Source organism: Balaenoptera ricei, chromosome 5 (assembly GCF_028023285.1).
Source record: "Balaenoptera ricei isolate mBalRic1 chromosome 5, mBalRic1.hap2, whole genome shotgun sequence".
In the NCBI taxonomy this organism is placed as follows: domain Eukaryota; kingdom Metazoa; phylum Chordata; class Mammalia; order Artiodactyla; family Balaenopteridae; genus Balaenoptera; species Balaenoptera ricei.
This window is the reverse complement of record NC_082643.1, coordinates 86,392,102-86,418,253: the sequence shown is the minus strand read 5'-3', so window position 1 is coordinate 86,418,253 and position 26,152 is coordinate 86,392,102. Positions and strand designations below refer to the sequence as shown.

The 26,152-nt window shown below is 39.1% G+C and overlaps 1 protein-coding gene across 8 annotated transcripts in view; it reads left to right on the top strand.

The window, feature by feature from the left end:
* Positions 1-704: 704 nt before the first annotated feature.
* PCDH7 (protocadherin 7) overlaps positions 705-26,152 on the top strand; it is a 405,762-nt gene continuing 380,314 nt past the window's right edge. For 7 of the 8 annotated variants that reach the window (XM_059923220.1, XM_059923219.1, XM_059923222.1 and 4 more), the window contains exon 1: positions 705-4,958. In XM_059923220.1, coding sequence (XP_059779203.1) covers positions 1,785-4,958 — 3,174 coding nt within the window. In that variant the 5' untranslated portion in view covers positions 705-1,784. Of the gene's footprint in view, positions 4,959-11,389; positions 11,622-26,152 lie in introns of those variants that run through there. The other variant, XM_059923224.1, reaches the window with a different exon arrangement.

Genomic DNA, 26,152 nt, shown 5'->3' with positions numbered 1-26,152 from the left:
TTTCCGCGGCTCCGCTGCCACTGCCGCCGCCGCCGCCGCCGCCGAAGCAGCAGCAGCAGCAGCGTCAGGGACATACTTGAGCCGCGAGCGAGGCAGTGAGCTCCCAGCAGCAACCACCACTTTGGGCAAACTTGCGGGTTTCCGGCTCGCGGCTAGCGAGCGGGAGCTTCCCGCTTGCCATTCAGTGTCTCTGAGCCGTGGCAGCCAAAGGGGCGGCGGGAGCGCCCGCACCACTCTCCAGACCAAAGGGGACGAGACAACTGCGGAATTCACCCGCCGTGCCAGGGCACTTCCGAGGCAACAACCGACTGGCACTTTTTGTCCCCTTGGCAAACTGGATTTTTTCTTTCTTTCTTTTTTTTTTTTAAAGCTACTTGGCAGCTGCCTCTGACTCCACCTCCCCCACCCCCCATGCCTTTTGCTTTTCTTCGGAAATCCGGACAGAATTGGGCATCTTTGTTAATTGCCGTTGGGAGAGCCTGGCTGGGGTCTTTCGCCAGGCCAACCTCGCCTGCGCAGCGAGCCTGGTTTGCTCACCTTTGAACTGCGTAGGGATCAAGTTCAGCTTGAGTTGCCTGCATTGGGACTGGGAGAAAGGAGAAGGGAGCGTGCAGGAGAGAGGAGTAGGAGAAGGGGAAAGGGGAAGGGAGAGGAGGGAGGAGAGAGGAGGAGAGAGGGAGGGAGGGGAGGGATCGAGAGAGAGCGGGGAGAGAGGGAGGCTGCAATCTCCTCCCTGAATCGCGCACAGCGCTGCAGATCCCAGTGCTCTGACATGCGGGCCGAATGCAGGTGAGGAAAGGCACAGACTGCGGCTGCGAACCCAAACTTGGGCACCGCGCGGTGCGCACGGCTCAGCCTTCACCCCCGCGGGCGAAAGGCTGCTGCGGTTTCAGGCGGCGGCTTCGTGACTAATGACCTTGCGCAGAGTTGTTAAGAAAAAAAGAGAAACCCGAGCTCTCTGGGGTGAGAAGGGACTGACTATCTGGGCGTCCCTGAAGATGGCTCGGGCTGCTCTTCCGCGCGCGGGGGGAACCCTGAAGCGGACCGCTGTGTGACTCGAGTCGTCTCCACTGCACGGTGCCCGAAGCGACCTGCCGGGATTTTTCATTCTCGATCTGTTGACTGGCTCCCCCGCTGCCTGAAAGGAGTCGGAGTTGAGACTGGCTTGTTGCTAGCCCTAGCACCTCGTGCAGGAAGCGACTCACGTTTGCCTGGGCAGCCGGAGCAGAAGCTGGGTCTGGAGTGAGTGGCTGGAACGTGAATTGGACTCAACTCGAGTAGCAGCAAAGACGAGCGGGGTTGGCAGGCAGGGGAGGCTGCAGGCTCGCTCCCCGCTGCTTCCCGGCTCCACCGCCGGCCTGACGGACCGGTTCCGGCCCCATACGACAGAGCGGGGACAGGAGCCCGGGATCCTCTGCCCGTTGCGGTGATGACTCTGCGGGGGCGGGGGCGGGGGGGCTCCGAGTCCGCGGCGCTCAGTGTCCCGTGAACTGTGAGTACTGCGACTGAACGGCGGCCGGCGAGCGGGCGATTAGCACCCATTGCATGAATTATGAAACAATAACTTTAGGAGGAAGCAGGAGGAAAAAAAAGAAGGATCTATCGCTGGTCCCCCCCTGGCCGACTCTGGACGTTGCTCTTGCCCCCTCCCTTTTCTCCCTCTCGCTTCTTCCCTTCACAGAGAGGGGAGAGGACTGGGAGGAGGGCAGGCGACCGGCCCCGGAGGAGGGGGGCGCCTAGGGGGCCGTGATTAGAAGGAGCAGTAGCAGCAGCAGCAGGAGAAGATGCTGAGGATGCGGACCATGGGATGGGCGCGCGCCTGGTGCCTGGGCTGCTGTCTCCTCTTGCCGCTCTCGCTAAGCCTGGCGGCCGCCAAGCAACTCCTCCGGTACCGACTGGCCGAGGAGGGCCCAGCAGACGTCCGCATCGGCAACGTCGCCTCGGACTTGGGCATCGTGACCGGCTCCGGTGAGGTGACTTTCAGCCTCGAGTCGGGATCCGAGTACCTGAAGATCGACAACCTCACCGGCGAGCTGAGTACCAGCGAGCGGCGCATCGACCGCGAGAAGCTACCCCAGTGTCAGATGATCTTCGACGAAAACGAGTGCTTCCTGGACTTCGAGGTGTCGGTGATCGGGCCCTCGCAGAGCTGGGTGGACCTGTTCGAGGGTCGGGTCATCGTGCTCGACATCAACGACAACACGCCCACCTTCCCGTCGCCCGTGCTCACGCTCACGGTGGAGGAGAACCGGCCAGTGGGCACTCTCTATCTGCTGCCCACTGCCACCGACCGTGATTTCGGCCGCAACGGCATCGAACGCTACGAGCTGCTCCAGGAGCCCGGGGGCGGCGGCGGCGGCGGCGAGGGCCGGCGCGCTGGGCCTGCAGACAGCGCCCCCTACCCCGGGGGCGGCGGGAACGGCGCGAGCGGCGGCGGCCCGGGTGGTTCCAAGAGGCGGCTGGACGCGCCAGAGGGCGGCGGCGGGACCAGCACCAGCGGCCGCAGCAGCGTGTTCGAACTGCAGGTGGCCGACACCCCGGATGGCGAAAAGCAGCCGCAGCTGATCGTGAAGGGGGCGCTGGACCGCGAACAGCGAGACTCCTACGAGTTGACCCTGCGTGTGCGCGACGGTGGCGACCCGCCTCGCTCCTCCCAGGCCATCCTGCGGGTACTCATCACAGACGTGAACGACAACAGTCCCCGCTTCGAGAAGAGCGTGTACGAGGCTGACCTGGCGGAGAACAGCGCCCCGGGGACTCCCATCCTGCAGCTGCGTGCCGCCGACCTGGACGTGGGGGTCAACGGGCAGATCGAGTACGTGTTCGGGGCGGCTACCGAGTCCGTGCGGCGCCTGCTGCGCCTCGACGAGACGTCCGGCTGGCTCAGTGTCCTGCACCGTATCGACCGCGAGGAAGTGAACCAGCTGCGCTTCACCGTCATGGCCCGCGATCGCGGGCAGCCCCCCAAGACCGACAAGGCCACGGTGGTCCTTAATATCAAGGACGAGAACGACAATGTGCCGTCCATTGAAATCCGCAAGATCGGGCGTATCCCACTAAAGGACGGGGTGGCCAACGTGGCCGAGGACGTTCTGGTCGACACCCCCATCGCCCTGGTACAGGTGTCTGACCGGGACCAAGGCGAGAACGGAGTGGTCACCTGCACCGTGGTGGGCGATGTGCCCTTCCAGCTCAAGCCGGCCAGTGACACAGAGGGCGACCAGAACAAGAAGAAGTACTTCCTGCACACCTCGGCCCCTTTGGACTATGAGACCACCCGGGAGTTCAACGTGGTCATAGTGGCGGTGGACTCGGGCAGTCCCAGCCTCTCCAGCAACAACTCCCTGATTGTCAAGGTGGGAGACACCAACGACAACCCGCCCGTCTTCGGCCAGTCGGTGGTGGAGGTATACTTTCCCGAGAACAACATCCCCGGCGAGAGGGTAGCCACGGTGCTGGCGACAGACGCAGACAGCGGGAAAAACGCTGAAATCGCCTACTCGCTGGACTCTTCCGTGATGGGGATCTTTGCCATCGACCCCGATTCTGGGGACATCCTCGTCAATACGGTGCTGGACCGCGAGCAGACTGACAGGTATGAGTTAAAAGTTAACGCCAAAGACAAAGGCATCCCGGTGCTACAGGGCAGCACCACAGTGATTGTGCAGGTGGCTGACAAGAATGACAATGACCCTAAGTTTATGCAGGACGTCTTTACCTTTTATGTGAAAGAAAATTTGCAGCCCAACAGTCCCGTGGGAATGGTCACAGTGATGGATGCTGACAAGGGGCGCAATGCGGAGATGAGTCTGTACATAGAGGAGAACAGTAACATTTTTTCCATTGAAAATGACACGGGGACCATTTACTCCACAATGTCTTTTGACCGGGAACATCAGACCACATACACATTCAGAGTCAAGGCTGTGGATGGGGGAGATCCTCCCAGATCCGCAACAGCCACAGTCTCTCTCTTTGTGATGGATGAGAATGACAATGCCCCCACAGTTACCCTTCCCAGAAATGTTTCCTACACTTTACTGCCACCTTCAAGTAATGTCAGGACAGTAGTAGCTACGGTGTTGGCAAGAGACAGCGATGATGGCATCAATGCAGACCTTAACTACAGCATCGTGGGAGGGAATCCCTTCAAGCTGTTTGAGATTGATTCCACCAGTGGTGTGGTTTCCTTAGTGGGAAAACTCACCCAAAAGCATTATGGCTTGCACAGATTGGTGGTGCAAGTGAATGATAGTGGGCAGCCTTCCCAGTCTACCACGACTCTGGTGCATGTGTTTGTCAATGAAAGTGTTTCTAATGCAACTGTGATTGACTCCCAGATAGCCAGAAGTTTGCACACCCCACTCACCCAGGATATAGCCGGTGACCCAAGCTATGAAATAAGCAAACAGAGACTCAGTATTGTCATTGGGGTGGTTGCTGGAATTATGACGGTGATTCTAATCATCTTAATTGTAGTGATGGCAAGATATTGCCGGTCCAAAAATAAAAATGGCTATGAAGCCGGCAAAAAAGATCACGAAGACTTTTTTACACCCCAACAGCATGACAAATCTAAAAAGCCTAAAAAGGACAAGAGAAACAAAAAATCTAAGCAACCTCTCTACAGCAGCATTGTCACTGTAGAAGCTTCTAAACCAAATGGACAGAGGTATGATAGTGTCAATGAGAAGCTGTCAGACAGCCCAAGCATGGGCCGATACCGATCAGTTAACGGTGGGCCTGGCAGTCCTGACCTGGCCAGGCATTACAAATCTAGTTCCCCATTGCCTACTGTCCAGCTTCACCCCCAATCACCAACTGCAGGAAAAAAACACCAGGCCGTACAAGATCTACCACCAGCTAACACATTTGTGGGAGCAGGAGACAACATTTCAATTGGATCAGATCACTGCTCTGAGTACAGCTGTCAAACCAATAACAAGTACAGCAAACAGGTAAGATGCATCCCAAATATATTTAAATATCTGACACAGAGCATCTTCTGCAAAGTTTTGTCTTCTCTCTTAAAGCTACTAGTTAAAATTTTAATAGCAGGAATTTAGTGTTGTTGTAGTTCATACACCATTTATTTAGTAGAGGCCATGTACAAAAGGTACACCCCTGTATTTTGCATGTTATACCAGAGTTTACTAAGTTACTAAAGAAAACACTGTAGGCAGTGTTTTACACTTCTCTTAGTACTTGACAATCCTAATTCATTCTACATTCTCTGTTTCCAGATAAATATGTAAGTATTGTTTGGATGGCTAGTTTTAACCTGAAATTATTTTCTTTTGTGCTACTAAGTGGATAATTGTATCCAAAGACAAAATTTCTAAAGTTACTTCTGCTGTCTGTGCAAATTGGACACTAAAAAAGTTTTAGCTACGTTATACACTATCAGAATTTTACAGATAAGCGGATGCTGATTTATGCAAATGAAGTACTAAGTCTGAGATATTGAAAAACTGACTACTTTGACAAAATGCTGACTTACAATATTTAATGATATTCAGCTACCATGCAAAACTACATTTTTATTATTTAAGTATCTATACAATTAGGCTTCTATGAGGATATGCAGTCGGCCTTTATATTATTTGTATTTGGCAATAAAAGTTCATAAGCAAAAGTAAATTACATGAACCATTTATTATTTAAGCCAAGCAACAAAAATGTTCATGTTTGATGCAGTGTGTGCAAGAATATTTTGATATGCATTGTGATATACTGAGACTATAAAGGTTTTATGGAATATTTGACACAGTTAGTATTCAGTGAAATGTGGCAAGAGTAAAAAAAAAAAAGTGTATTCTGAGGTGAACTTCAAAAAATATAAAATTTATTTTTGAAAGTTTTGCTCATGTAATATATATGTGTGTATGTGTATAACTCACAAAGTTTACTTTTCACGCCCATCAAAGTTTGACACACAACAAATAAAACCTTTTGGAAAATTCTGTGTCTAAAGCTGTAGCAACTCTGCTAATAAAACGTCACATACTTCTTACCACCAGAACGTCTCAAGAAACACATTTATGTCTGTCAATTAATATCCAATAATAGTTTTTCTATTAAATATGTTTTGCATGTGGAATGTGAGATCTTAGAATAATTAAGGCAAAGAAAAGAGTTATTTTATAGCCTCATTGAAGATGTTATTGATGGGCTAAGTAAAGATATTATAGAAAAGAGATAAATATTTATTTCTTATTGTCATAATTTAAAATAATCAACTTTCTAAAGAAATGTCTTTGATATATAGTAGTTTACTGTAGGTATTTGGATAAGGAGAAAGGCAACATGCTTTTATATCCAGTTATCAAAGCAATCCAAGAAAACACAGGTTTGAACTACACTGAATTAAATGACTTTCAAAAAGATGTCTTTTCATGCACGTGAGCCTGGGTTAGTTCTTTTAAACTGAAATATAGCAAGTGGAGAGTATATCTGTTGTGTTATTGCTTTACCTGGAACTAGTAGAAGATTTTTGTTTTGTTTTTGGTGCTTTTATCTGTTTTGTAAACAAGGACGATTCCAGTTAAAAATAACGGCACTTTTATAACGTTAGTTATAATCACACCCACAAATAAAGATCTGTAGAAATTTATTTAGAAAATGGTAATGTGTTATGCAAAAGCATGTGAAGAGATTTTTCTGCAGAAAACTTACTTCTCCACTGTCATCTTAATAGGACTTTTTGTCCTGTGGCATTCTAAATTATGTAATCTTAAACTTTTGAGTAGATATATCAAGTGGCAGATTTATTGATACTTTATGCAACCACTTCCTATGTTCTATGCTGTCATTAAGCTTTATTTAGCTCATCAAATGGGGTTAGCTCTATATTCTTGAATATTTAAAACAGCCAATATCAAGACTGTTGTGGCATCCTGTTTAAAAGGCAAAGTGATATGCTTATAAATAAACTAATGTATGGTGTTAGTCTCTTAACTCAGCAAAGACGTCCATATACCAGAAGAGAAAAACTACAAAGCCATTGAAATAAACCATGCACTTTGCTAAAAGTGACTTTGGAAAACTTCTGTGTTGTTAGGCATTCAAAAGATGAGTAAAGTTTTAACCACAATAAATAGCTGACCTAACATGAAAGAAAGGCAAATGAAATACACTCCCCTTAATGTAATTAGTAATAGTAATTGATATGCTTCATCTCCTCAATATTGCTGTCAGGAGACAAGGGATCCATTTACAAAGTTACATTCTGTTTAGACATCTCACATAATAAACAGGATCTTTTTTGTTCTCATTTTTGTTTGTAATGTAGATAGATGATTTTCTATATTTATTTTTAAAAGATATTACGTTTAGTTTTTAAACATTGCCAAAATGTATTTTCCTTGATTAAAACTGAAAAATAAAATTAAAAAAAGAATACAGCATTTTCTTATAATTTCTCCCTTTTAATGCCAAATTTATCTAAAGAAAATCTTGAGGGTTGCTGTCTTTTAATTTCTTACAGTAGGGATTAATTAAAAATATGAGATTTTATCTGGCATAAAGCGTTTTTTTATTTATATTGTTCCTGAATTTCTTATCATAGTTCTTTACTTGTGATATAATGGAAATGATGTCTGTTACAGTGTTCTTATCTTCATGAGAATTGGTATGAAGTGTTGCTCCTAAGTCCTCTTAATTGTTACATTATAATGAGTTAAACAGCTTTGTAGAAATAAAAGTTTGTAAATAATGCCCCCCTCCCCTTCTTTTTGTTTTGTTTTCATAGGCTCTAGAGACATTCAAATCAATCTTCTATAGCTATTCTTGGACAGAATGTAGGAGATAATGTGTTGCAGAGATGCCGGAATTATTTCTGAAATTCACACATTAGGAAAACTGATTATGTAGCCCAGGTTTTCATAGTTCATACCTTTGCAATTCAAACAAAAGCCCTTGTTCTCAACTAAATAATCTGTCTAGTTGAGAAGAATGGGGATCATTGACAGCATTAAGTGTACACCATTCCATTTCATTCTTCCTTCACTTGGTAAACCTGGTCTTGGTGGCTGTTAAAATTTTGTGAACTGGAAGTTTAGCTGTGCTTTTGACTTGTGAAATGAAGGCAGAATCATTCTATTTTTCTATTTATTTTCCTATGTGTTAAGTATTTTTCAATATTCTTAAAAATAGTATAATTCCAAAGGATTAATAGGCAATATAAAAGTATAGTTCCCACTTTGCATATTATTTTCAAGTTCTTTTTTTTTTTTTAAATTATTATTTATTTATTTATTTATCTTTTGGCTGTGTTGGGTCTTCGTTTCTGTGCGAGGGCTTTCTCCAGGTGCGGCAAGCGGGGGCCACTCTTCATCGCGGTGCGCGGGCCTCTAACTATCGCGGCCTCTCCTGTTGCGGAGCACAGGCTCCAGACACGCAGGCTCAGTAGTTGTGGCTCACGGGCCTAGTTGCTCCGCGGCATGTGGGATCTTCCCAGACCAGGGCTCGAACCCGTGTCCCCTGCATTGGCAGGCAGATTCTCAACCACTGCGCCACCAGGGAAGCCCTCAAGTTCTTTTGAGCTTATCCTTGCCATGATATTATTTATATAATGAACTGGCAAGTAAGAATTTCATTTTATTTAGTAAATGGAAAGTAAGGCACTTTATTTCTGCAAGCATATAGAGGATACAGCTTGAATAAACATTAATTTAAAAAGCCATTTGTAGCTGATACTGAAATACTCAAGAAAAATTCATATTAACTCCATTGACAGTTTCTCTTGCCTAAGGAACTTCTGAATGTCATCTGAATAAAGTTCCCTTTAATTGATCAAACTGTATTCAGTCTATTCATTGTATACTTAGTAAAAGTATGGCAGAAATTATTTTTTTAAATTACTTCCATTTTGGAAACAAATAATGACTTGCCATCATCTATTAGAGTTCTAAGCACTGAATAAAACTGAATATCAATTTATTTGTGAATGTATATTACACCATATGTATTATAGTGGAAATGCCAACCACAGCTTCCAGCTTTAATTCTATAAAAATAACTTCTACAATATGATTCTCCTGTCTATGACCAAGGACACTTTCAAGAGGCACAATGAATCTGCATATGTTGGGATTTTTGTTACATACGACCTAAAATCATAGGCAAGAGACCTAATAACTGATGAAAGTTAGGCTGTGTCTTTAGTCAGGAGGTATCTACTAAAGCAACAATACTTGGCTTTCTGGATGTCTGTGAAACAAGGAAAGGGTCATCCACTGATTTGTTCTCTAATGAATATACAAATTTTTATTGAAGTCCAAGTATGACCATTTGAATCTTATCCCAAACTTCTAAGTCAATTACTGGCTTTGACATAAGACCACAAAGTCAATTCAAGTCAGGATTCTAAGTAAATCATGCAGCTGGACAACTATAGCAAAATCATTCTTTCTTGTTATCTTTTATCTTTGAGTAAGTACATATCTTTTATGCCGGAAAGCATGCACGTGTGGTAAATATATATCATAATCTCTCTCTCTCTCTCACACATACATCACAGATGTTTTCATATAAACCAACTATGTTGCCATTAGGCTTTTATTTCCTGTGATATTCATACATTGATATGTAGGAAACATTTGAACTTAAACACATATAAAACTGACATATGTCATAATTGCTTTATGTTTGTATCTAAAATTACTAGAGTTATCACATTTTAGAATTAAAAGATATCAACCAAACCAACCCCCTTATTTTGTAGAAGAAACTGAGGCCTAGTATGAAAGTTAATTTGATTGATATCGTTAAGATTATCGGGGATACAGTGTGGACTAGAGTCCAAGTCATGGAGTGCAGAGAGTCCAATGTTCTTTTTTTTTTTTTTTTATCATGCTACCTGTAGGAAAAAAATTGAATTTCTCTCTTTCTCTGTATATATTTCAATAGTGACAGAAATCTCTTGAGGTTTAGTTATGTGTGTATAACTATATTTGGCTATTAAAACGGATATCTTTTACAATAGTATATAATTCTGCTTTAGGCTCTAGTTTATATCTGTAAAATTATCAGGGAAATTATAATCCAAATTTGATAGATTAAAAGAAATTCATAGTTATTTCCCTCTTTTGTAAGATAGCAAATGATGATGGACATTAAAGTAACTTAACATGGTTTAGAACATATATTCAACAAGTTGAGAGAATTTTTCATTTTAGCAGAACAATGACAGTAGATATAAGCTTCTACCTAGCATTTAGTATATCCTCAGTAAAAACATATTTGTAATGGAAATGAATAAAGCTTTCTATACATTATGTGTGAAACTTTCTATGCATTCTAATTGGGATAATCTTTTACCTTTTCCATCAATAGTGATGATTCCTTTGGCTCTATGCTCATTTGCATTTTGCCAACTTTGTAGATGCACTTTACTTTATTACCGTCCTTAACACACAATTCTGAACTAATTTTTCCTCTAAATTTTTTTTCTAGAAAATTTATAGAAGAATATGACATTTTGCTATTTTTCAATTGAATTGCTTCCTTGTTAGGCAGTTAACCAGTATAGCATTTTAGATTCTAAATTTACCTGTTGATAAAATATAAAAGATTGAATTTATTAATTTCAAAAATAAAATGTGAACTATTTTTAAAACTAACTGTAATATAACAAAACCATTGCTTCACCATAGCCCCCAATGCTTTCAGATATTTTAACATCATTTCTTTTCCTAACAGAGGATGGTAGTGGAGGTTATGTAGAAAATTTAGTATAATAATTGTTCAGAGCTTTATGTTTAAATTGTATATAACCAATTTCTAGGCTGTAGCAAGGCTATATATCCATTTGTTTACTATGACTCTATAGAAATAGTAGAATATGTATATGTGTGTGTGTGTTGTGTGTGTGTGTGTATATATATATCTTGAGTCAGCTTTGCTTTTCTTTCTTATTTATTTTAAGCCCTTAGAATCTTTTCTAAAGCAGGGACCATGTTTTGGAACATTACACAGTGCTTTATTTAGCATTAGTGTTGTGGGAGAAATCACATTCCAAGAAGAACTGAGCTGAAACCACTAAAACTAATCTTAATTATCACTTCTGGTGAATTAATGTTTTAAAGGCAGAATAAAGGTTTATTTTCTGGAATTTAGTGATGAACTAAATTCCAGATTATTGAACTCTAATGCTGTGTACAAACAAAAAAAACTATTAAAGCTTCCAAGTAGGATTCATCTGACAAGTTAACTTTTTTTCCCCCGAACATATTTATTATTTACAAACACATAATTTGCAAATAAAAATTTCTCTGCTCCAAAACCTCCATCACAGCATTCCAATTGGGCATAAGCCATTGGGGAAATTTCTTCATAGCGTTTTTTTTTTTTTTTTGACCTGCATAAATCTTTATTTTCCTTCTTTCAGATGCGTCTGCATCCATACATTACTGTGTTTGGCTGAATTCCACTCTAATATGATGCTCCATTATGCACCATACTCTGATGACCTTGCTACTTCACAACCTGCTGGAGCCTGCCCTTGGCCGTGGGGTGTCAGCCAATCACTGCTTGTTCCACTTGTTGTGCATCTGATTTTCAAGGTTTTTTGTTTTGTTTTGTTTTGTTTTTTTCTCATTGAAGGAAAAATAGTATTGAAATAAACATATAAAAAAAACAGTATTAATAAAGAAATGTGCTACTAATGGATGTCTAAGTCACCAGGAATTCCTTTCTCAGAGTGGTGGTTAGCAGAACTTAACAGTGAAGTCTTTTTTAAAAAAAACCCAAAAGCGTATTTCAACAATGATTTTAAGACGCTGGCTTTGTGTAAACCAAGGAAAATCAAGTCTATGAAGTCTTCGTCTATAATACATTAAAAAATGACTTTGAATAAAATCCTAAATTGATCAATAGTTTTAAAGTGTTACGTAATCAAAGCCTTTTCCAGATCAGGGAGATAGGTCTGTCAGAGTGAAGGATGGTGTCTCCTTTGCATTGTGTGGGTGTATTTCTAAATGCCACTGTGCGTGTTTGCTCCCACACATGTGTATACAAAGACTTGGAGCAATATTTATAAAAAATATTGTCTGTAAGACAAACTTGAGAGATTTATTTTGTGTTTACCACAGGCACTGCCAATGGACTGGTTTTTCCTTAATCTTGAAATACTGACCAAAATATCTGTAGAATTTTTAAGATTTGTGTTGCTGTTGTTATTAAATTCCTTAAGAAAATTTAGAACCTTTACGTTAGATTCACTGAAGTCACTGTGGTCACATTCAGAAGGGATCTGTGGCTACCTATTTTTGTGGGCTACATTTATCTGAAGGCTATTCTATTTGATGTCAGATAACATAAGTTCAAGCAGCTTCTGAGATTTCAGCACGTTATATATTTTTGAGAAAGCAAGTAGCCGAATTTTAGTTGTATAAATAGTGATTTGCTAGGTAAGTCAAGAATTCTCTGTATGGTCCCTCTAACTCTCTCTGTTTATATTTTTATGTCTCTATTTGTTATATGTGTTTATGTGCTTAAAAATAAGTGTTCCGTATGTAAACTTTGATAATTTTATATTTATCATATCATCTGCCTTATTAAAGTTTTCCCCAAGTTTTGAAATACTAACAATTCAAGATTCTTGAGAATTTTTCGGTGAATTATTGTCAATATAAAAGCCCTTTATGAAATATAAATAAATACTGGAACAACATTAAAATATAGAGTGTTAGGAAATGCACGCTAACCCATGTAGATCACCAGTGCATGTGTTTCAGGCTTTTTATTTTATTAGCTGTTTATTTAATTTTGCAAAATAGAAATTTTCAGAAATATCACTGAGAGTGTAGTGAAATTCCTGAATAAAACCTAATTTTCATCAACCTCTCATTTTGTTTTGAGCACACGGACCAGTGTAAGAAACGGGTGAAAAAACTTCTTTCCACTTTTGGCTTCTAGGAAATATTATGTTTTCTCATCCTAAGTAGTAAACCTCCTTAGATATATACTTAAACTAAATCCTGTAACAAGTCACATCAACTCAAAACAAATTACAGACCAAAAGACCAAAAGAAGAAGTCCAGAATTTGGGGATAAATTAATCTGTAACCACATGGAGGGGGTATTTATGAATACCTTCACAAGGACCATTCTAAGGCAGAATTTTGCAAACTTGGGTTGCAACACACTATTGGGACATGAATCAATCTGTGAGTTTCTACCACAATTCGAAAGATAAGAAATAAAGCAGAAAAATTTCAAGTACGCCATTCATGTAGTAAGAGTAAATATTGTCCTGTGCAATCTTTATTTCAGTTGTGTTTGTATGCATGTGTGTCTCCCTGCTTTTGGTCGCTATGTAAAAAATTTGTCTTATTGTGGAAGCGGTTGAAAAGGATTGAGAACCATCACTCTAGATTGTTCGGGGTAGGGAACAGTGGCTATTTTACTGTTATGATTAGAAAAACATAATAAATCAAAACAAAAAAAATTACTAACACTCCCAAGGATTTTAGTGTGCTTTTTAGCTGAATCAAAATAATCAACAGCAACAAGCTTTTGAGAAGTCTGTTATCATTCCTCTGTTTGTTTTTAAATCTTTGAGCATTTCGCCACTGGTTCCTGTCCCTGCACAGACTTCCAGATTTCTCTCTGCTCCAACCCCTTGCTCCCAAATGTCATCCTCCTCCTCAGGTCTCCTTTTCAGTTACTAGAATTTACCATTTAGGGAGGTGTCTGTGGACAGTTGGAGATAAACTCAGAGCAACCCACCCACCTTATATATTTTAGCATTTGGACATTTTATTTAAAACGACAAGACAATACTTCCTTCTCCATTACAAAATCTAAAGAGGAATATGAGAATGTTAGAGACTGGCTTCAATAAAGTTTTTTTCTTTCAACACAATTAATATAAGCTGGTACTGGGTATGCAAAGAAAAATAAGATAGAGTCTTTGTCCTCATGCAATTAATATAAAGAAGATTACAGAGCAGAAAAATGATAGATTATATTTGCATTATGCTTCTTAAGTGTCAAAGCATTGGATGCATGTTCCTCAGAGTAATCTGTGAAAAAAAGCACCATTATTATTTCTGAGGTGAGCAAACTAGAGTAACGAACAGCTTTTTCAGCACTCTGATGGAACTAGCTAAGAACTTTATCAAGTCTTTGAAGAAATAGCCAGTCAGAATTCAAAAGTACTGAAAGCATTTGAGGAAGGTGGTGAAATTTGTGCTTTTGAATACACTATATTTTGAGACTTACCTAGGTAAATTCTTCCCAAAAGAATTAGAAAAGGCCCAGCTTTTCAAACATTTTCCAGTCACAAACTACACTTTATACTACCAAAAAAAAAAAAAAAAAAAAAAAAAAAAAAGTGTTGTGGGTATAATTTGGAGATCTAATTAATTACCCTACTTTGTAAACAACAACCCCATATGTGGTTAAAAACAAACAAACAACCTCAAGAATTAGGTAAATCACTCTAATCTTAATTAATTTTTGAGCCTATCTCTAGAAAAACGACTGAGATCCTTCAGAAGTAATCCCACAGTTTGAAATAGCTCTCTGGGAATAACTTCTATCTGTAACTTTGCAAAACGCTTTTCTTGGATGTGTGTGACTTTTTTTTATCCATTTATTTTATAGAGAATAGATAGATTTGTGATATCTTTTATATACCATGCAAGGCTTTGTAATTAAAATGATGGCTAAAATAAGGCCCTTATCCTCTGTGCAAAAATAATATACATAAGGCAAGAGATACATGAAGCTCAGAGAGACTGCCCCCAAGTTTGTCTTGTCCGTCGTGGCATTCCCAGTGCCAACTAGAGTTCTCAGCATATAGGAGGTACCCCCAAAATACTTGTGGAACAAATGAATGAACAAAGGGCCTGGGCTTTATTGCTAGGTAGACTGAAAATCCATCCACATGGGATCACCAGACTGTGGTATGGCCCTTTTTTATTGGACTCTAAGAACATCCTAAGTGTTATTTTCTTTCCCTGCTGGGTGGGTGTCTCCATGATAGAAGACTACCTGCTAGGTTGGCTAGAGTCCCTGCCTTCTCTGTAGGATGTATGACTTGTTTCTGTACCAAATGACTAATTCTCTGATTTCCCCTCCTCGCTTCTTCTTGGTGGTGTTATAAACACCAAACCCTTAAAAAAGATAAAACAAAACTAAAGCAAACATGTGAGGGAGGCACTGGTCACACAACAGACTTCTGATATATTTAGAGGGGCTGTGCAGAAGTGTGCAGACACATAGGTTTTCAAGATTTTTCTGGAGATCCTCATCTGCAAGGAAAAATGGACACACGCACACCCAAACGCATGCATGGGTCTCTGTATTCATCAATTTATATAGTCCTGCAGGTATTATTCAATCACTATACTAACCTATGCTCACTGATAATGGATCTTTTTTTCCCCATTTTCATTCTGACTGCCCCTGAGGAGAAGTCATTTTTAAAGATGAGAGTCTAGCATATCTGTAAAGAGAAACGTGTACTTGGTGTACTCAGGAAAGAGGTCTAGAAGAAAGAATAGGCCCTTACTGGGGAGTGATGGGCAGTGAGGTTGAAGCTGAGAAATGTCTTGCAAATTAAAAGCACTCCTTAGAAGTCCAGAGATTCTAAGAGGCACCTCTTGTAAATTGCAAATGACCTCTGAAGGAGTTGGTTCAGTCTTGGGCACACCTGGGTGTAAATTGCTGTAAGCAGATAACTAGGTCAGCACCTCACAAAGATCAATAGTTCTTAAGAAATGGGGATTTTGATTAGAGCCATGAGGAAGAATGAACAGCCTTCAGTAGTTTAGAAGACTGAGATCTCTGTTAAGGCACCAAGTGTCTTGGACTCCAGCTGGGAGTCAGGAGGTAAGGTGAGATTATAGCAGAAAAGGGTATTCAGTCCCGACAAGAGCAAATGTATGTGGCCTTGATTTTGGCCCAGGGCCCTGGTGACCAGAAGGATGACACTAAGTGTCAAGGCTTGATGTGATTGCAAGACTGGTGTTAAAAAGTAGTAAACATTTACTTTCTCCCATTTGTACTAGTTGTTTTGCTTTGGTTTGGTTTTTGTTTTCAGCCTAGAGTATCAGGTCCAAGTGCTCTGTCTTCATTCATTTTCTACCCCTGTACTTTTGGGAGAAAGAGAAAAACAAAGAAGGAGAAAAGAAAGGGAAAAATAAAGTACAAGCACTGCATGGCAATAGACTCTCCTTCTCCCTACTATTATTATTAGATTACTGTAATCAAGATGCTTGCCATATTATTGCCATGTAGCTGTTTCTTATCCTAACTTAATTCCATTCTCAGAAATTGAGTTCTAATAGGTCTGTACTACATCCCAGAAACCTGAATTTTTAACACTTCCCCCTTTTCAATTCTGATTGCAGAGGGTAGGTAAGACTACAAAACGTGAGGCTTAGAGCCCCTGAAATTCCTAACTTCTGCTTACTGGTTTGCTTTTTGACAGCCTCCGGCAAAATAGAAAACTGAAGCCTAGTAAGGTGATAGGAAAATCTGCCTTCTTGCCCTGGCTTTCTCACTAACTGGCCAGTGTGCCCTATGTAAGTCCTTTCAAGTCCTGAAGCCTCTCAAACTCATCTTGTGTCATTTTACATAATAACCCCTGCTCTGATTACATGACAGGGTTTATGAGGGTCACATAAAACGTTTGGCACATGTAAAACGCCACAGAAACTTAAGATAGTACTTCTCCTTATCCATGAATTTCTCTAAGCCCTTCTTAAAGTGCATTTATTGTACACTTTTGGGGTATTTTCACTATCCATTATTTTTAAAAGTTTTTTGGTTTCAGTCTCTCAGTGGTTTTTGTTTGTTTGTTTTGTCACAATCACTTGATTGAAGCCTCTGATGTTCTCTTATCCTGGTTGATTTCTTCAAAGTTATGCTGATCCCCGATCAAGGTGCAACTAGGGTGTGTGCTGTCCTTAGAGCAATAGCCACTGGGTTTTGTCTGAAGTCATTTCAGAGCCTATGACATCTCGATGGGAAAAAGGAGAAGAAATAGCTTATTGCTGTAGAGCAAGTAGTTTAGGAAAGGCTTAAGATAGTTTGTATCCATTTTGATACTTTAAAAAATTCACTGCTTTTTAACAGTCCTTTCCTCTTCCTTACAATATTTCCTGGGAGTTTTTCTTTCACTTCTCATGTCCGGCCTCTAACATTAAGCGCGATCATTTATGGAGCTTTAATTCTGTGCCAATCACTCTGCAACGACGTGTACCACGTTATAACATTGACTCCTCCTAACAATTCCAGGAAGCAGGTTCTATTATTTTTTCCATGTGACACATGTAACTGGGGAATAAAATCAAACACACCCTCTTAGGTCCCATCCTCTCTACGTAAAACAGGGGCCTTCAGCTACCTGCAGTCAACTCTTCTCTGACATAGTTCTCTCTCCAAATCTGAGAATTATTATTGATATAGTAGTCTTGATAGATTTGAATTTGCATATATATATATATCAATATTTAGGCTTTTATGTGTATTTCGTTCTAGTCCACAATATTTGCGATGTATCCTCAGCAAAAAGGGCTGCCATAACAAAATACCATGGACTATGTGCCTTAAACCATAGAAATTTCTTTTTCACAGTTCTAGTGGCTAGAAGTCCCAGATCAAGGTGCCAGCACATTCACAGAGAGAGCTCTTGTGTTCCTTTCCCTTCTTCTAACGACACCAGTTCTATCAGATTAGGGCCTTACCCTTCTGATATAATTTAACCATAATTAGCCCCATAAAGATCCTAATTCCAAGTAAATCACATTGGACGTCAGGGCTTCAGCATATGAATTTTGGGGAGACACAAGTCACTCCATAACAGATTCTATTCTTCGTCCGAGCAGAACACATTGGAATAGACCATTGTTTCTTCATGAGCTTGTCATTCACCACAGTCTGTATAGTCATAGGAAGGAAGGTATACTTTCCATTTTAAAAGAACCTTTTCCCTTTTCAGATTGGCTCCAAAAGGCAGCCCTTTAGATGTGTTCTTGGCACCAATGAAAAATTGGTACAGTTGCTATAGCTTTTGTGAAAAAATATGAATCTATAACATGTATGCATGTGCATAAAATTTGAAGTTCATTGTTTAGCTTATTATAGCTAACTTTTTATGCACATCTTTGAATGTTTTTTGCAATTTTCAGTTTTCACAGGGATTTGTGATATTAAATAACATCTTAGTTATTTTAATTTTGCCAACCAGTATAAGTGCATGTAGGTATATTGATTAATGTAAAATCAATATTCGTATAAAATAGTCCAAAACTTGTTCCACAAATGTAACAGTGGTCTTTTAAAATGATGATGTTAATATTTAGTCTTAAATGTCTAGTATATTTTCAGCATTAAAGTCCAAATGAAAAGGAGTAGGAGTTAAGGGGTGGGGGGAGTCAGTTGAAACAGTAATAATGCAGGCTTAATAATCCCTCTTTTCAAAGGACAGTCTCAGTGGATTTTTCACACACAGCGGCATAATTGGTCTGACAAAGATCCAATGGGTTTGATTTCTCCTGGCATATGGAAACTGCCAAACCTGTAACCAAGGCTGGTCCCAAGCTCTGAGTGACTCTTCACCAACTATTATTATGTATGCATGCAACACTTTGCATCAACACAAATCCATGGACATATCGAGGGTTTTTTTTTCACTGTGCCTTTTTATTTTCTTAATAAAATTAAAGAGTCATGTGATAAAATACATAATGAGTAGCCTGGGAACTATATATGTATCCAGTGGGCTGTAGGAAGTGGTTATATTTTAGGGTAGTAACACAGGATTAACTCATCAATGTCGGGAAAAGAAACTTCCTTTCTGTCCTTTGGTCAGAATTTCTGGGCAATGGAGTATAACAGCTGAATAGACCTTTCCTAAGAAGTACCTTTCTAAGCTTCCTGAGCTAATTTTACATTTGACCCCTTATATTAAAAATGGCAAGTTAATCAGTTCTTTTGTTCAGGGAAATGGCAATAAGTATGGCATGAATGTAAAGGTTTTGTTTTGCTTTTTTAAAAAGTGCATCTAAATCTGCTTTTTGGTGTATTTAACTGTTGAACACAAGGACCAATTTTAGATACAGAGATGGCTTTTCTATAGGGGATTAAGGACAAAAGATGGTAATGCCGATTTTTTTCCAAACCAATGCGCATACTATTAGGTCAGGAGCATTAAAATTTATCTTTTTACAAAAACTTCTTGCCTTTTTCTTTAATGTTTTAATGTTTCTTTAATAAGAAACTAGTGTGTGTGTATGTATGTGCATATGTATGTATGATATGTATATGCATATATACATATAACTACACACTACACACACAAAGGTAATACAGTTAACATTACAGAGAGCAGATGCTCAATGAGTGATTATCTTATGGCAATTATGTGATTATATGCAAGGCATTGTTTTAGGCACTGGAGAAGCAGCAAAATAAAACAGACACACATGTCTTCCCCCATGGAGATTCAATTATAGTTGGATAATACATAAATAATAGGTAAACTTATACTGCACGCTATGTTCTACGCACTGGTCAACATATTTTATATATATTAACTTATTAAATAGGTCCAACAGCCCTATGAAGAACACCTGTAATTGTCTTCATTCTGTAGATGAGGAGAGTGTGTGCACAGTGGAGTTGAGTAACTTGCTCATTGCCCCACAGTTTACAAAGCGTCAGAGCTGAGGTTCAAGTGAAGACAGTCTGGCTCTAGAGGCCATACTCTCCACCACTGTGCATATGCAAAGTAGAGGGAACACATTTATTTTACAGCCAACTAGTTCTGTGAGGATGAAATTGAATTCACTCGACTTCTCTTAAAGGCTTCAGTGAAATTTCAACCTTACTATTTTAATACCTTTTACTATGTTCCTGAAATTAGGTCACTCAGTCCAATTTTTTTTAAATAGTGCCATCTTAAACCTTAATCAAAGTGCAAATCAAAAGATGGGAAGATAGTTATTAGACTAGTAAGCACTTCCCTCCTTCCTTCTACCCATTCTGTTCTTTGGGGAACACCTCATAAATATATTTTTCCCTTTTTTTTGTTATTTTAATATTCTTCATTTTGTTAAGTGTTCATCGTCTGTGGTGTATGTTATTAATACAACTAGGAGAAAACAAATTCATTAATTTTTGTGAATTGTCAATTGATTTAGGATAGGAAATGCCTTTATATAGAGAATAAAATTTTACTTAGAAGATTTTAAAATCATACATTTTGTTTACCTTTTACTAAAAAGAAAAGACATGTTTTCTCTTATTTTTGTTTTTTTCCCCCTAATCATTCCGAACATTCAAAAGAAAACAAGATGAAAGTGAATTCCTTGTAAGATTTCCTATAACATACTCTGGTTTTCTTTAAATTAGGTGCTCATTATTAAACATTCAATTAAAATATGACCTACATCATTTCACAGTTTTTTTCTCTCAAAACATATTATCATCCTATTTCTTTATTTAAACATTATATATGTTTCTTTATGAGACACATTTTTAATCACTTAAAATTCAGATGAGTACCAGTGAAGCCTATCTGAAGTTGATTCTTTATGACAATAATGATGTACTCATTTTTGCTATGATAGTGTTTTCCTAACGTGTTGATGATACTTTTTATTATAGGATGTTTACTCAACAGGTAGATGGCTCAAAATATGAATCTTTGTAATATAACTCTGGATTCAGTTATACAATACCTCTATACACTTTTGATCTGGATTGATCTTAGTATATGATTTATATGATTTAAAATTTTTAAGCTTCAGAATTAGTGAATCAAATTTTTGAGGCTATTTCCACAGTCAACAATTTGTGGAATTTTCTTTTCTTAACAATAAGTATTAAAAATATTGCCAGCTTCACAGTTATTTCCTACTAATAGGAAGAAAGTATGATAAACTGGTATGGAACCCAACTAATAATCCCCTCCAGACCTCACTTGAATTCTTACAGAGCGCAATATATCACCTCTTTACCATTTGGTTAAAAGTTTAACTCCCACTTGGAAACAACCAATTTAAAGCCAAAGGACTCTGGCAATTAATCAGTGTTAGTTATTGGCCTACTAAGTGTGAGCATCAAACATACATTCTAAAATTACTGGAGCATTAGAGTGTGAGCAAAGTAGGGGATGGAACAATTTGGTTTGAGTTGGAAAGCTCATTCAAATTTAGTGTCTGAAAAGGGATAATTAGTTATGAATTTGTACACTTCAATGTAGTTATTGGTACACTTTCAGAAAGGGGAAAAGAGAAGAAAGGACAAAGAATGCCGTGTATAGGGCACAACCACATTGTAAGGACCTGATGAAATCCATAATTCAGTCTGTCTGTATTATTATCACTCTAGAAAAATGTTTCCTGGATATACCTTGTGAGTTTTTTTTTTTTTTTTAATCCACTTAAGCAAGTGGGAATTGTTTTCAGTCCCCAGCAGCAAATAGTATGAATACCTACCTTCCACAGTAAGCAAGTTATAAAAGTACATTACTTGCTTATGTGTTCTTGAGAATTCACTGCTATTAATTTTGAACTTTTTGATTGTTCTTTTGTAAAGCAAGAACAGTTGTTGCCAGAGCACAAGGCAGAAACTCCTAATGGCAAATAAGCATTTACAACCATGTAACTGCTCTGTTTATCCTGAGAAGTGGTTCAGTGAAGAATTTAGTTTTACTGTATGCTTATGCTTTCAAATATCTGTATTGTTTGCCGATCATCAGATGATGTGAACCTTGAGGAACTTAAAAGTGCTTGATGTCCCCACTATGTCACATTACAGTGAATGGGGTAACATATGCACACTGTGAAGGAAGAACAGACATGGCTTGTGAATAAAAAATCAATTTGTACACAGTACTTCTGTAATCTATACATGTCTGTATACATTTCTCTACATCAGAAATTCTCAGTTCTATGTTTCAGGCTACAGAGGTGCCGTGTGAAGAAAATGAGAGTGATTTGTGTGAAGCCTAAACAGAGGAAATCCAGCCACACTTTTGGTCCTTAATTACTGTGTCATTCACACTTACGCAATTTATCTTGTGTTCAGAGTTGACCTGTGTGCTGCTCTTTTCATCTCTAGCATTAGTAAGGACTAGAAGAGGGCTGCCACTTGAGCTGTGAATTTTGTTTTGATATAAAATAGTATCAGAAAGAAAGAAATTATTCATCACAATCTAGTTCATATAAAAAGACGTTGAAATGCAGACAGATCCTCGCATCTAAAAGCATGACTTACCATATAATACGCCTCTGCATTAGTGGGTACAATCCTGGCAGAGAGACAGATGCAGCTTTTATAAGGGTTATTTTGGTCTTGATCTCTGATGTTGAACAGATCCCTCGGTTTTTCTCTATCTCATTTTTCCAACTTATTCAAAACTCCATGGGAAATGTAATAAACTGTAAAAATCAAACAGTGAAACATTGGATATTGATGAATGTAATTTCTCTGTTAGTAAACAAACTAGCTTCAAGGAGGATGGAGGGAGATTCAGAAATGAAGTAATGGTGCCAAAGCTGAAGCTTAGTATTTTCCTAGAAGAATTAGTTTAAAAACTATCTTGTTACCAAAAATAATAGTATTGTCATTTTATTCCTATCACTCACCTGTGGAGGAGAATTGAAGACATTATTTTATCACTCTGAGTAAAAGCAGAAATGTGTTATTGAAGAAAGGAGAAAAAATATGCTTCAGAACTAGAGAGGAAAGTCTCCATTTACAAAAGGAAAAAAATGAAGGGTTTTGCTCAGGGGTGCAAAAAAATATTTGGCTTATTTCTTTTTTATCATTTAAGCTGGTTTCTTGCTGGGCCTTTTTATTGAATAATTGAAAAAAAAAAAGGTTGGGGAGGAACTTTTACAGCAAAGGCAAAAGACAGTAAAAAATAAAAGTGCTAAGGGACTATATAGAGGAAGTTGTATCTTTTTGTACTTTCATGATTGCCTGCATTTCCCCCTAAACTTATCGTTGAAAAACTCTGAAAAAAATATCCAGCCCTGAGCAAAGTGCTAGAGAATAAAACATAACATCCTGCGTTCCTTCTACTCCTCATTCTCACTTCTACTCTCTTTCTTTCTCACGCGCATGCACGTACACACACAAGCACACACAACACTCCCACGAGCTCAAACTTCTTCAAGTTCTAACACAATCGTACGTTGATAAATCAGTTTAGGGAGCATTGAAATTTGGGGGGCATATTGGCATTTTTGAAAGCTGCTTTTCACAAAAATGATTATTAACCCTCCCAGGAGATTTCAAGTTGTGGAGGAAGATTGCTCGAATAATGACTTTAGCAAAGTGGACGTTCTGCACTTGGCAATTTTCCCGAAAGACATCGGATTGTAGGCAATCTGTATTTCCCTTCATCCTGCAGCATCCTCTGCAGCGGAGTCAGTTTGTGATAGTCTGAGGTGCTGCACTTTCTTGTCTTTCCCCTGTGGCATCTTGTAAGCTTTTACACTTGCTTTAGCTACATTTTTCCCACCAAGCGGGCTGAGTTTTCTCACTGTCTCAGAGGAAGTCAGATGTCAGTTAAGTACCAAGCAGCCAAGTGATAAGAATGTTTTAAACGCTGAATGTTTTTGAAGTTTTCAGGATCCCAGCTGCATTGAGAAAGCTATAAAGGACTAACAAATTTGGGATTTTTCTCTTTTATCAGCAAGTTTCCAATATTCTTCAATCACATAACTAAAAAATAGTAAAAGCAAAGATAGAACTCGAAGTTTGCCTAAGATGTGTCCCCACCAACCTATATGACTCTAAATAAGGAGGGACCGTAAATAAGATTACCGGAAGTTACATGTCCAAATGAATGCTGTTCATTCATGTATCTAACCCCAATGATTGACGTCTCATTGTACCAGGCTTATAAAGCAGGAGGTCACAGTTTTGTGGAGGAGACAGTCTTGTAAAAGTATCTTTTTAATGTAGTATGATAACGACTATAATGGGAGCTATACGTACTTCGGGAAGGACTTACTGATTCCTAGGAAGGTTGATATTAGATAATGACTTCACAAGGAAGTTCTAACATGGCTGTAATTTCTTTCTCCTGCATCAACCCTGCACCAATCTGGCAGCCTTGGCCACAGGCATTAACTGTGCTCATGGGAGCTGAGCTGGAACCCCATCCTCCTTTACATTTCAACAGGTTTTTGCTTTTTATGCATTTCAAAAGGATTTTTTTCTTTGATTGTTGAAATTAGAGCCAGCTCATGAGCAATTCAAGTTAGCCTCATCGCTTTGTTGTTATTCTGTCATTTTGACCAAGAACTGAACTTGCTCACTGTAACTGTTTACTCTGAATTCTTCACACTTGGTTCTGAATGATTTTAAGTAATTTTCTGATGTCAAACCACCTTCAGATGGGAACTATTGTTATCACTGAAGAAATTGAAAGAAAAGAGACACATGCTGCAAAGCGATTTCCAAGAGAGGAGTCATATAGGTGCTTTTAATCTTGGCAACATTACTGGAATGTTTACACCCGCTTGAGGCAACTTCTTTGAAAAACAGAACAATTCGTCTGAGCCATAAGTTACATTTTCCTAAAAACAGTCATGTAATCTTGTATTTTCACACCTTGTATTTATTTTATGCATTGATTATCAAAAGTGTTATAGCCCCGGAGATCCTAAGAAAAATCATAATGATTTTTTCTTGTGATTTCTAATTATTTTAGGTGCTTTTCGTTTCTTCTAGGTGCTGTCTTGTTTTAGCCGAGCACCTTTCATGTGTTCTATTGACACTGGTACTTGTTATCAACTGGCTTCTAGATAATCCTGCTTAAGTGACTGGTTGATGACAGCTTTTAAGATATTGCCTCTCCAAGTTATATTTCTACTCACGGAGGATTCTGGAATAACAAAAGGCCCTGATGTGAAGCTTTCTAATGAAGCGATTTATATAAGGCATTATCCAGAATACAGAGGAAAACATTTGGAGACAAAGCAATCCTGGTTGACCTTTCTCCTATCATTCTTGGTCCCTTGATCTCTTAAAAGGATCACTTCACAATAGATCTTTAGTTTGTGTCCAGGTGGCAGTAAGGAGTAAGGTATTCCTTATTTACTGCCAATGATACTCAGGGTCTAATTACTTAGTTCATTTTATATATACATGTGTATATACATATATACGTATATATAATTTTTCCTCAAAAGAGATAATATTATATTTTAAATTCTAGGCTAAATTTTGGTCTGGAAACCTCTCACCCCCAGGAGATAACAGAGGCTGTTAACTCTAACCTAGATGATAATTTTTTAAAAATTAAAAATTATATGTCTATCATTTCTGAAAAGTGTTAAAAAGAAGCAGCATGTAGAAAGGTTGCATGTTTTAAACGTCCTTGTCAAGCCTCATGGTAAAAGACCCTTAAAAAGGGTTACTTGTTGGAAGAACAACCCAATTGATTTTCTGGAAATTAGCTTCAGTTGTAAGACCTACAGCATGAAGAGAGAGCAGAGAGGTAGATGTTCTGGAGCGGGTGTCACTGTTTAACTAGCCTTGGTTGCAATCTCTCCCTTCATATTTTGGCATCTCGGTTTCCTTGTTTTTGTGCTGCCAACTTTTTCAGTCTCCTGAGGCCTTATTTTCAGTAACTATTCCTGAAATCCACTCCATTCACTGTCTACAAAATCTTGCAGAATCTCTGTATAATTCCCTCAGGGCAATGGTTTAAGCTAATACATAGGTTGGGATATTCTATTGAGAGTATATTTACACTGGTGACTTAGTGGGTTACTATGTTAATATTACTAGCAACTATTTTTAGGAATTGGAAATTGAGTAAAAACATTCCAGCTAGCAATGGTTATTTCAACTAAGTCTGGCTAATGGAAGAGAATTTGTTTTTCTTTTCCTTCCTTCATTCCTTTTTTTTTCTTTTTCAGTTTTTTAATTGGGTAGAGTCTAGTAAACCGTAAATACATGTTTGTTTCAGTGGGCTTTTGAGGATTTAGTAATAAAGGTTCTTTTTATCACTGGGTCTTTTATACCATTGGTATCATGGTGAATTCTTTCATGAATCAGAATAGAGCAGTATAATTAATCATTTGAACAAGATATATGATGTCTTAATACTTAAAGTATTTTAATGCATTTTTGAATTATTCTCCATCATGGCAATTTATATCATCATTTTTTA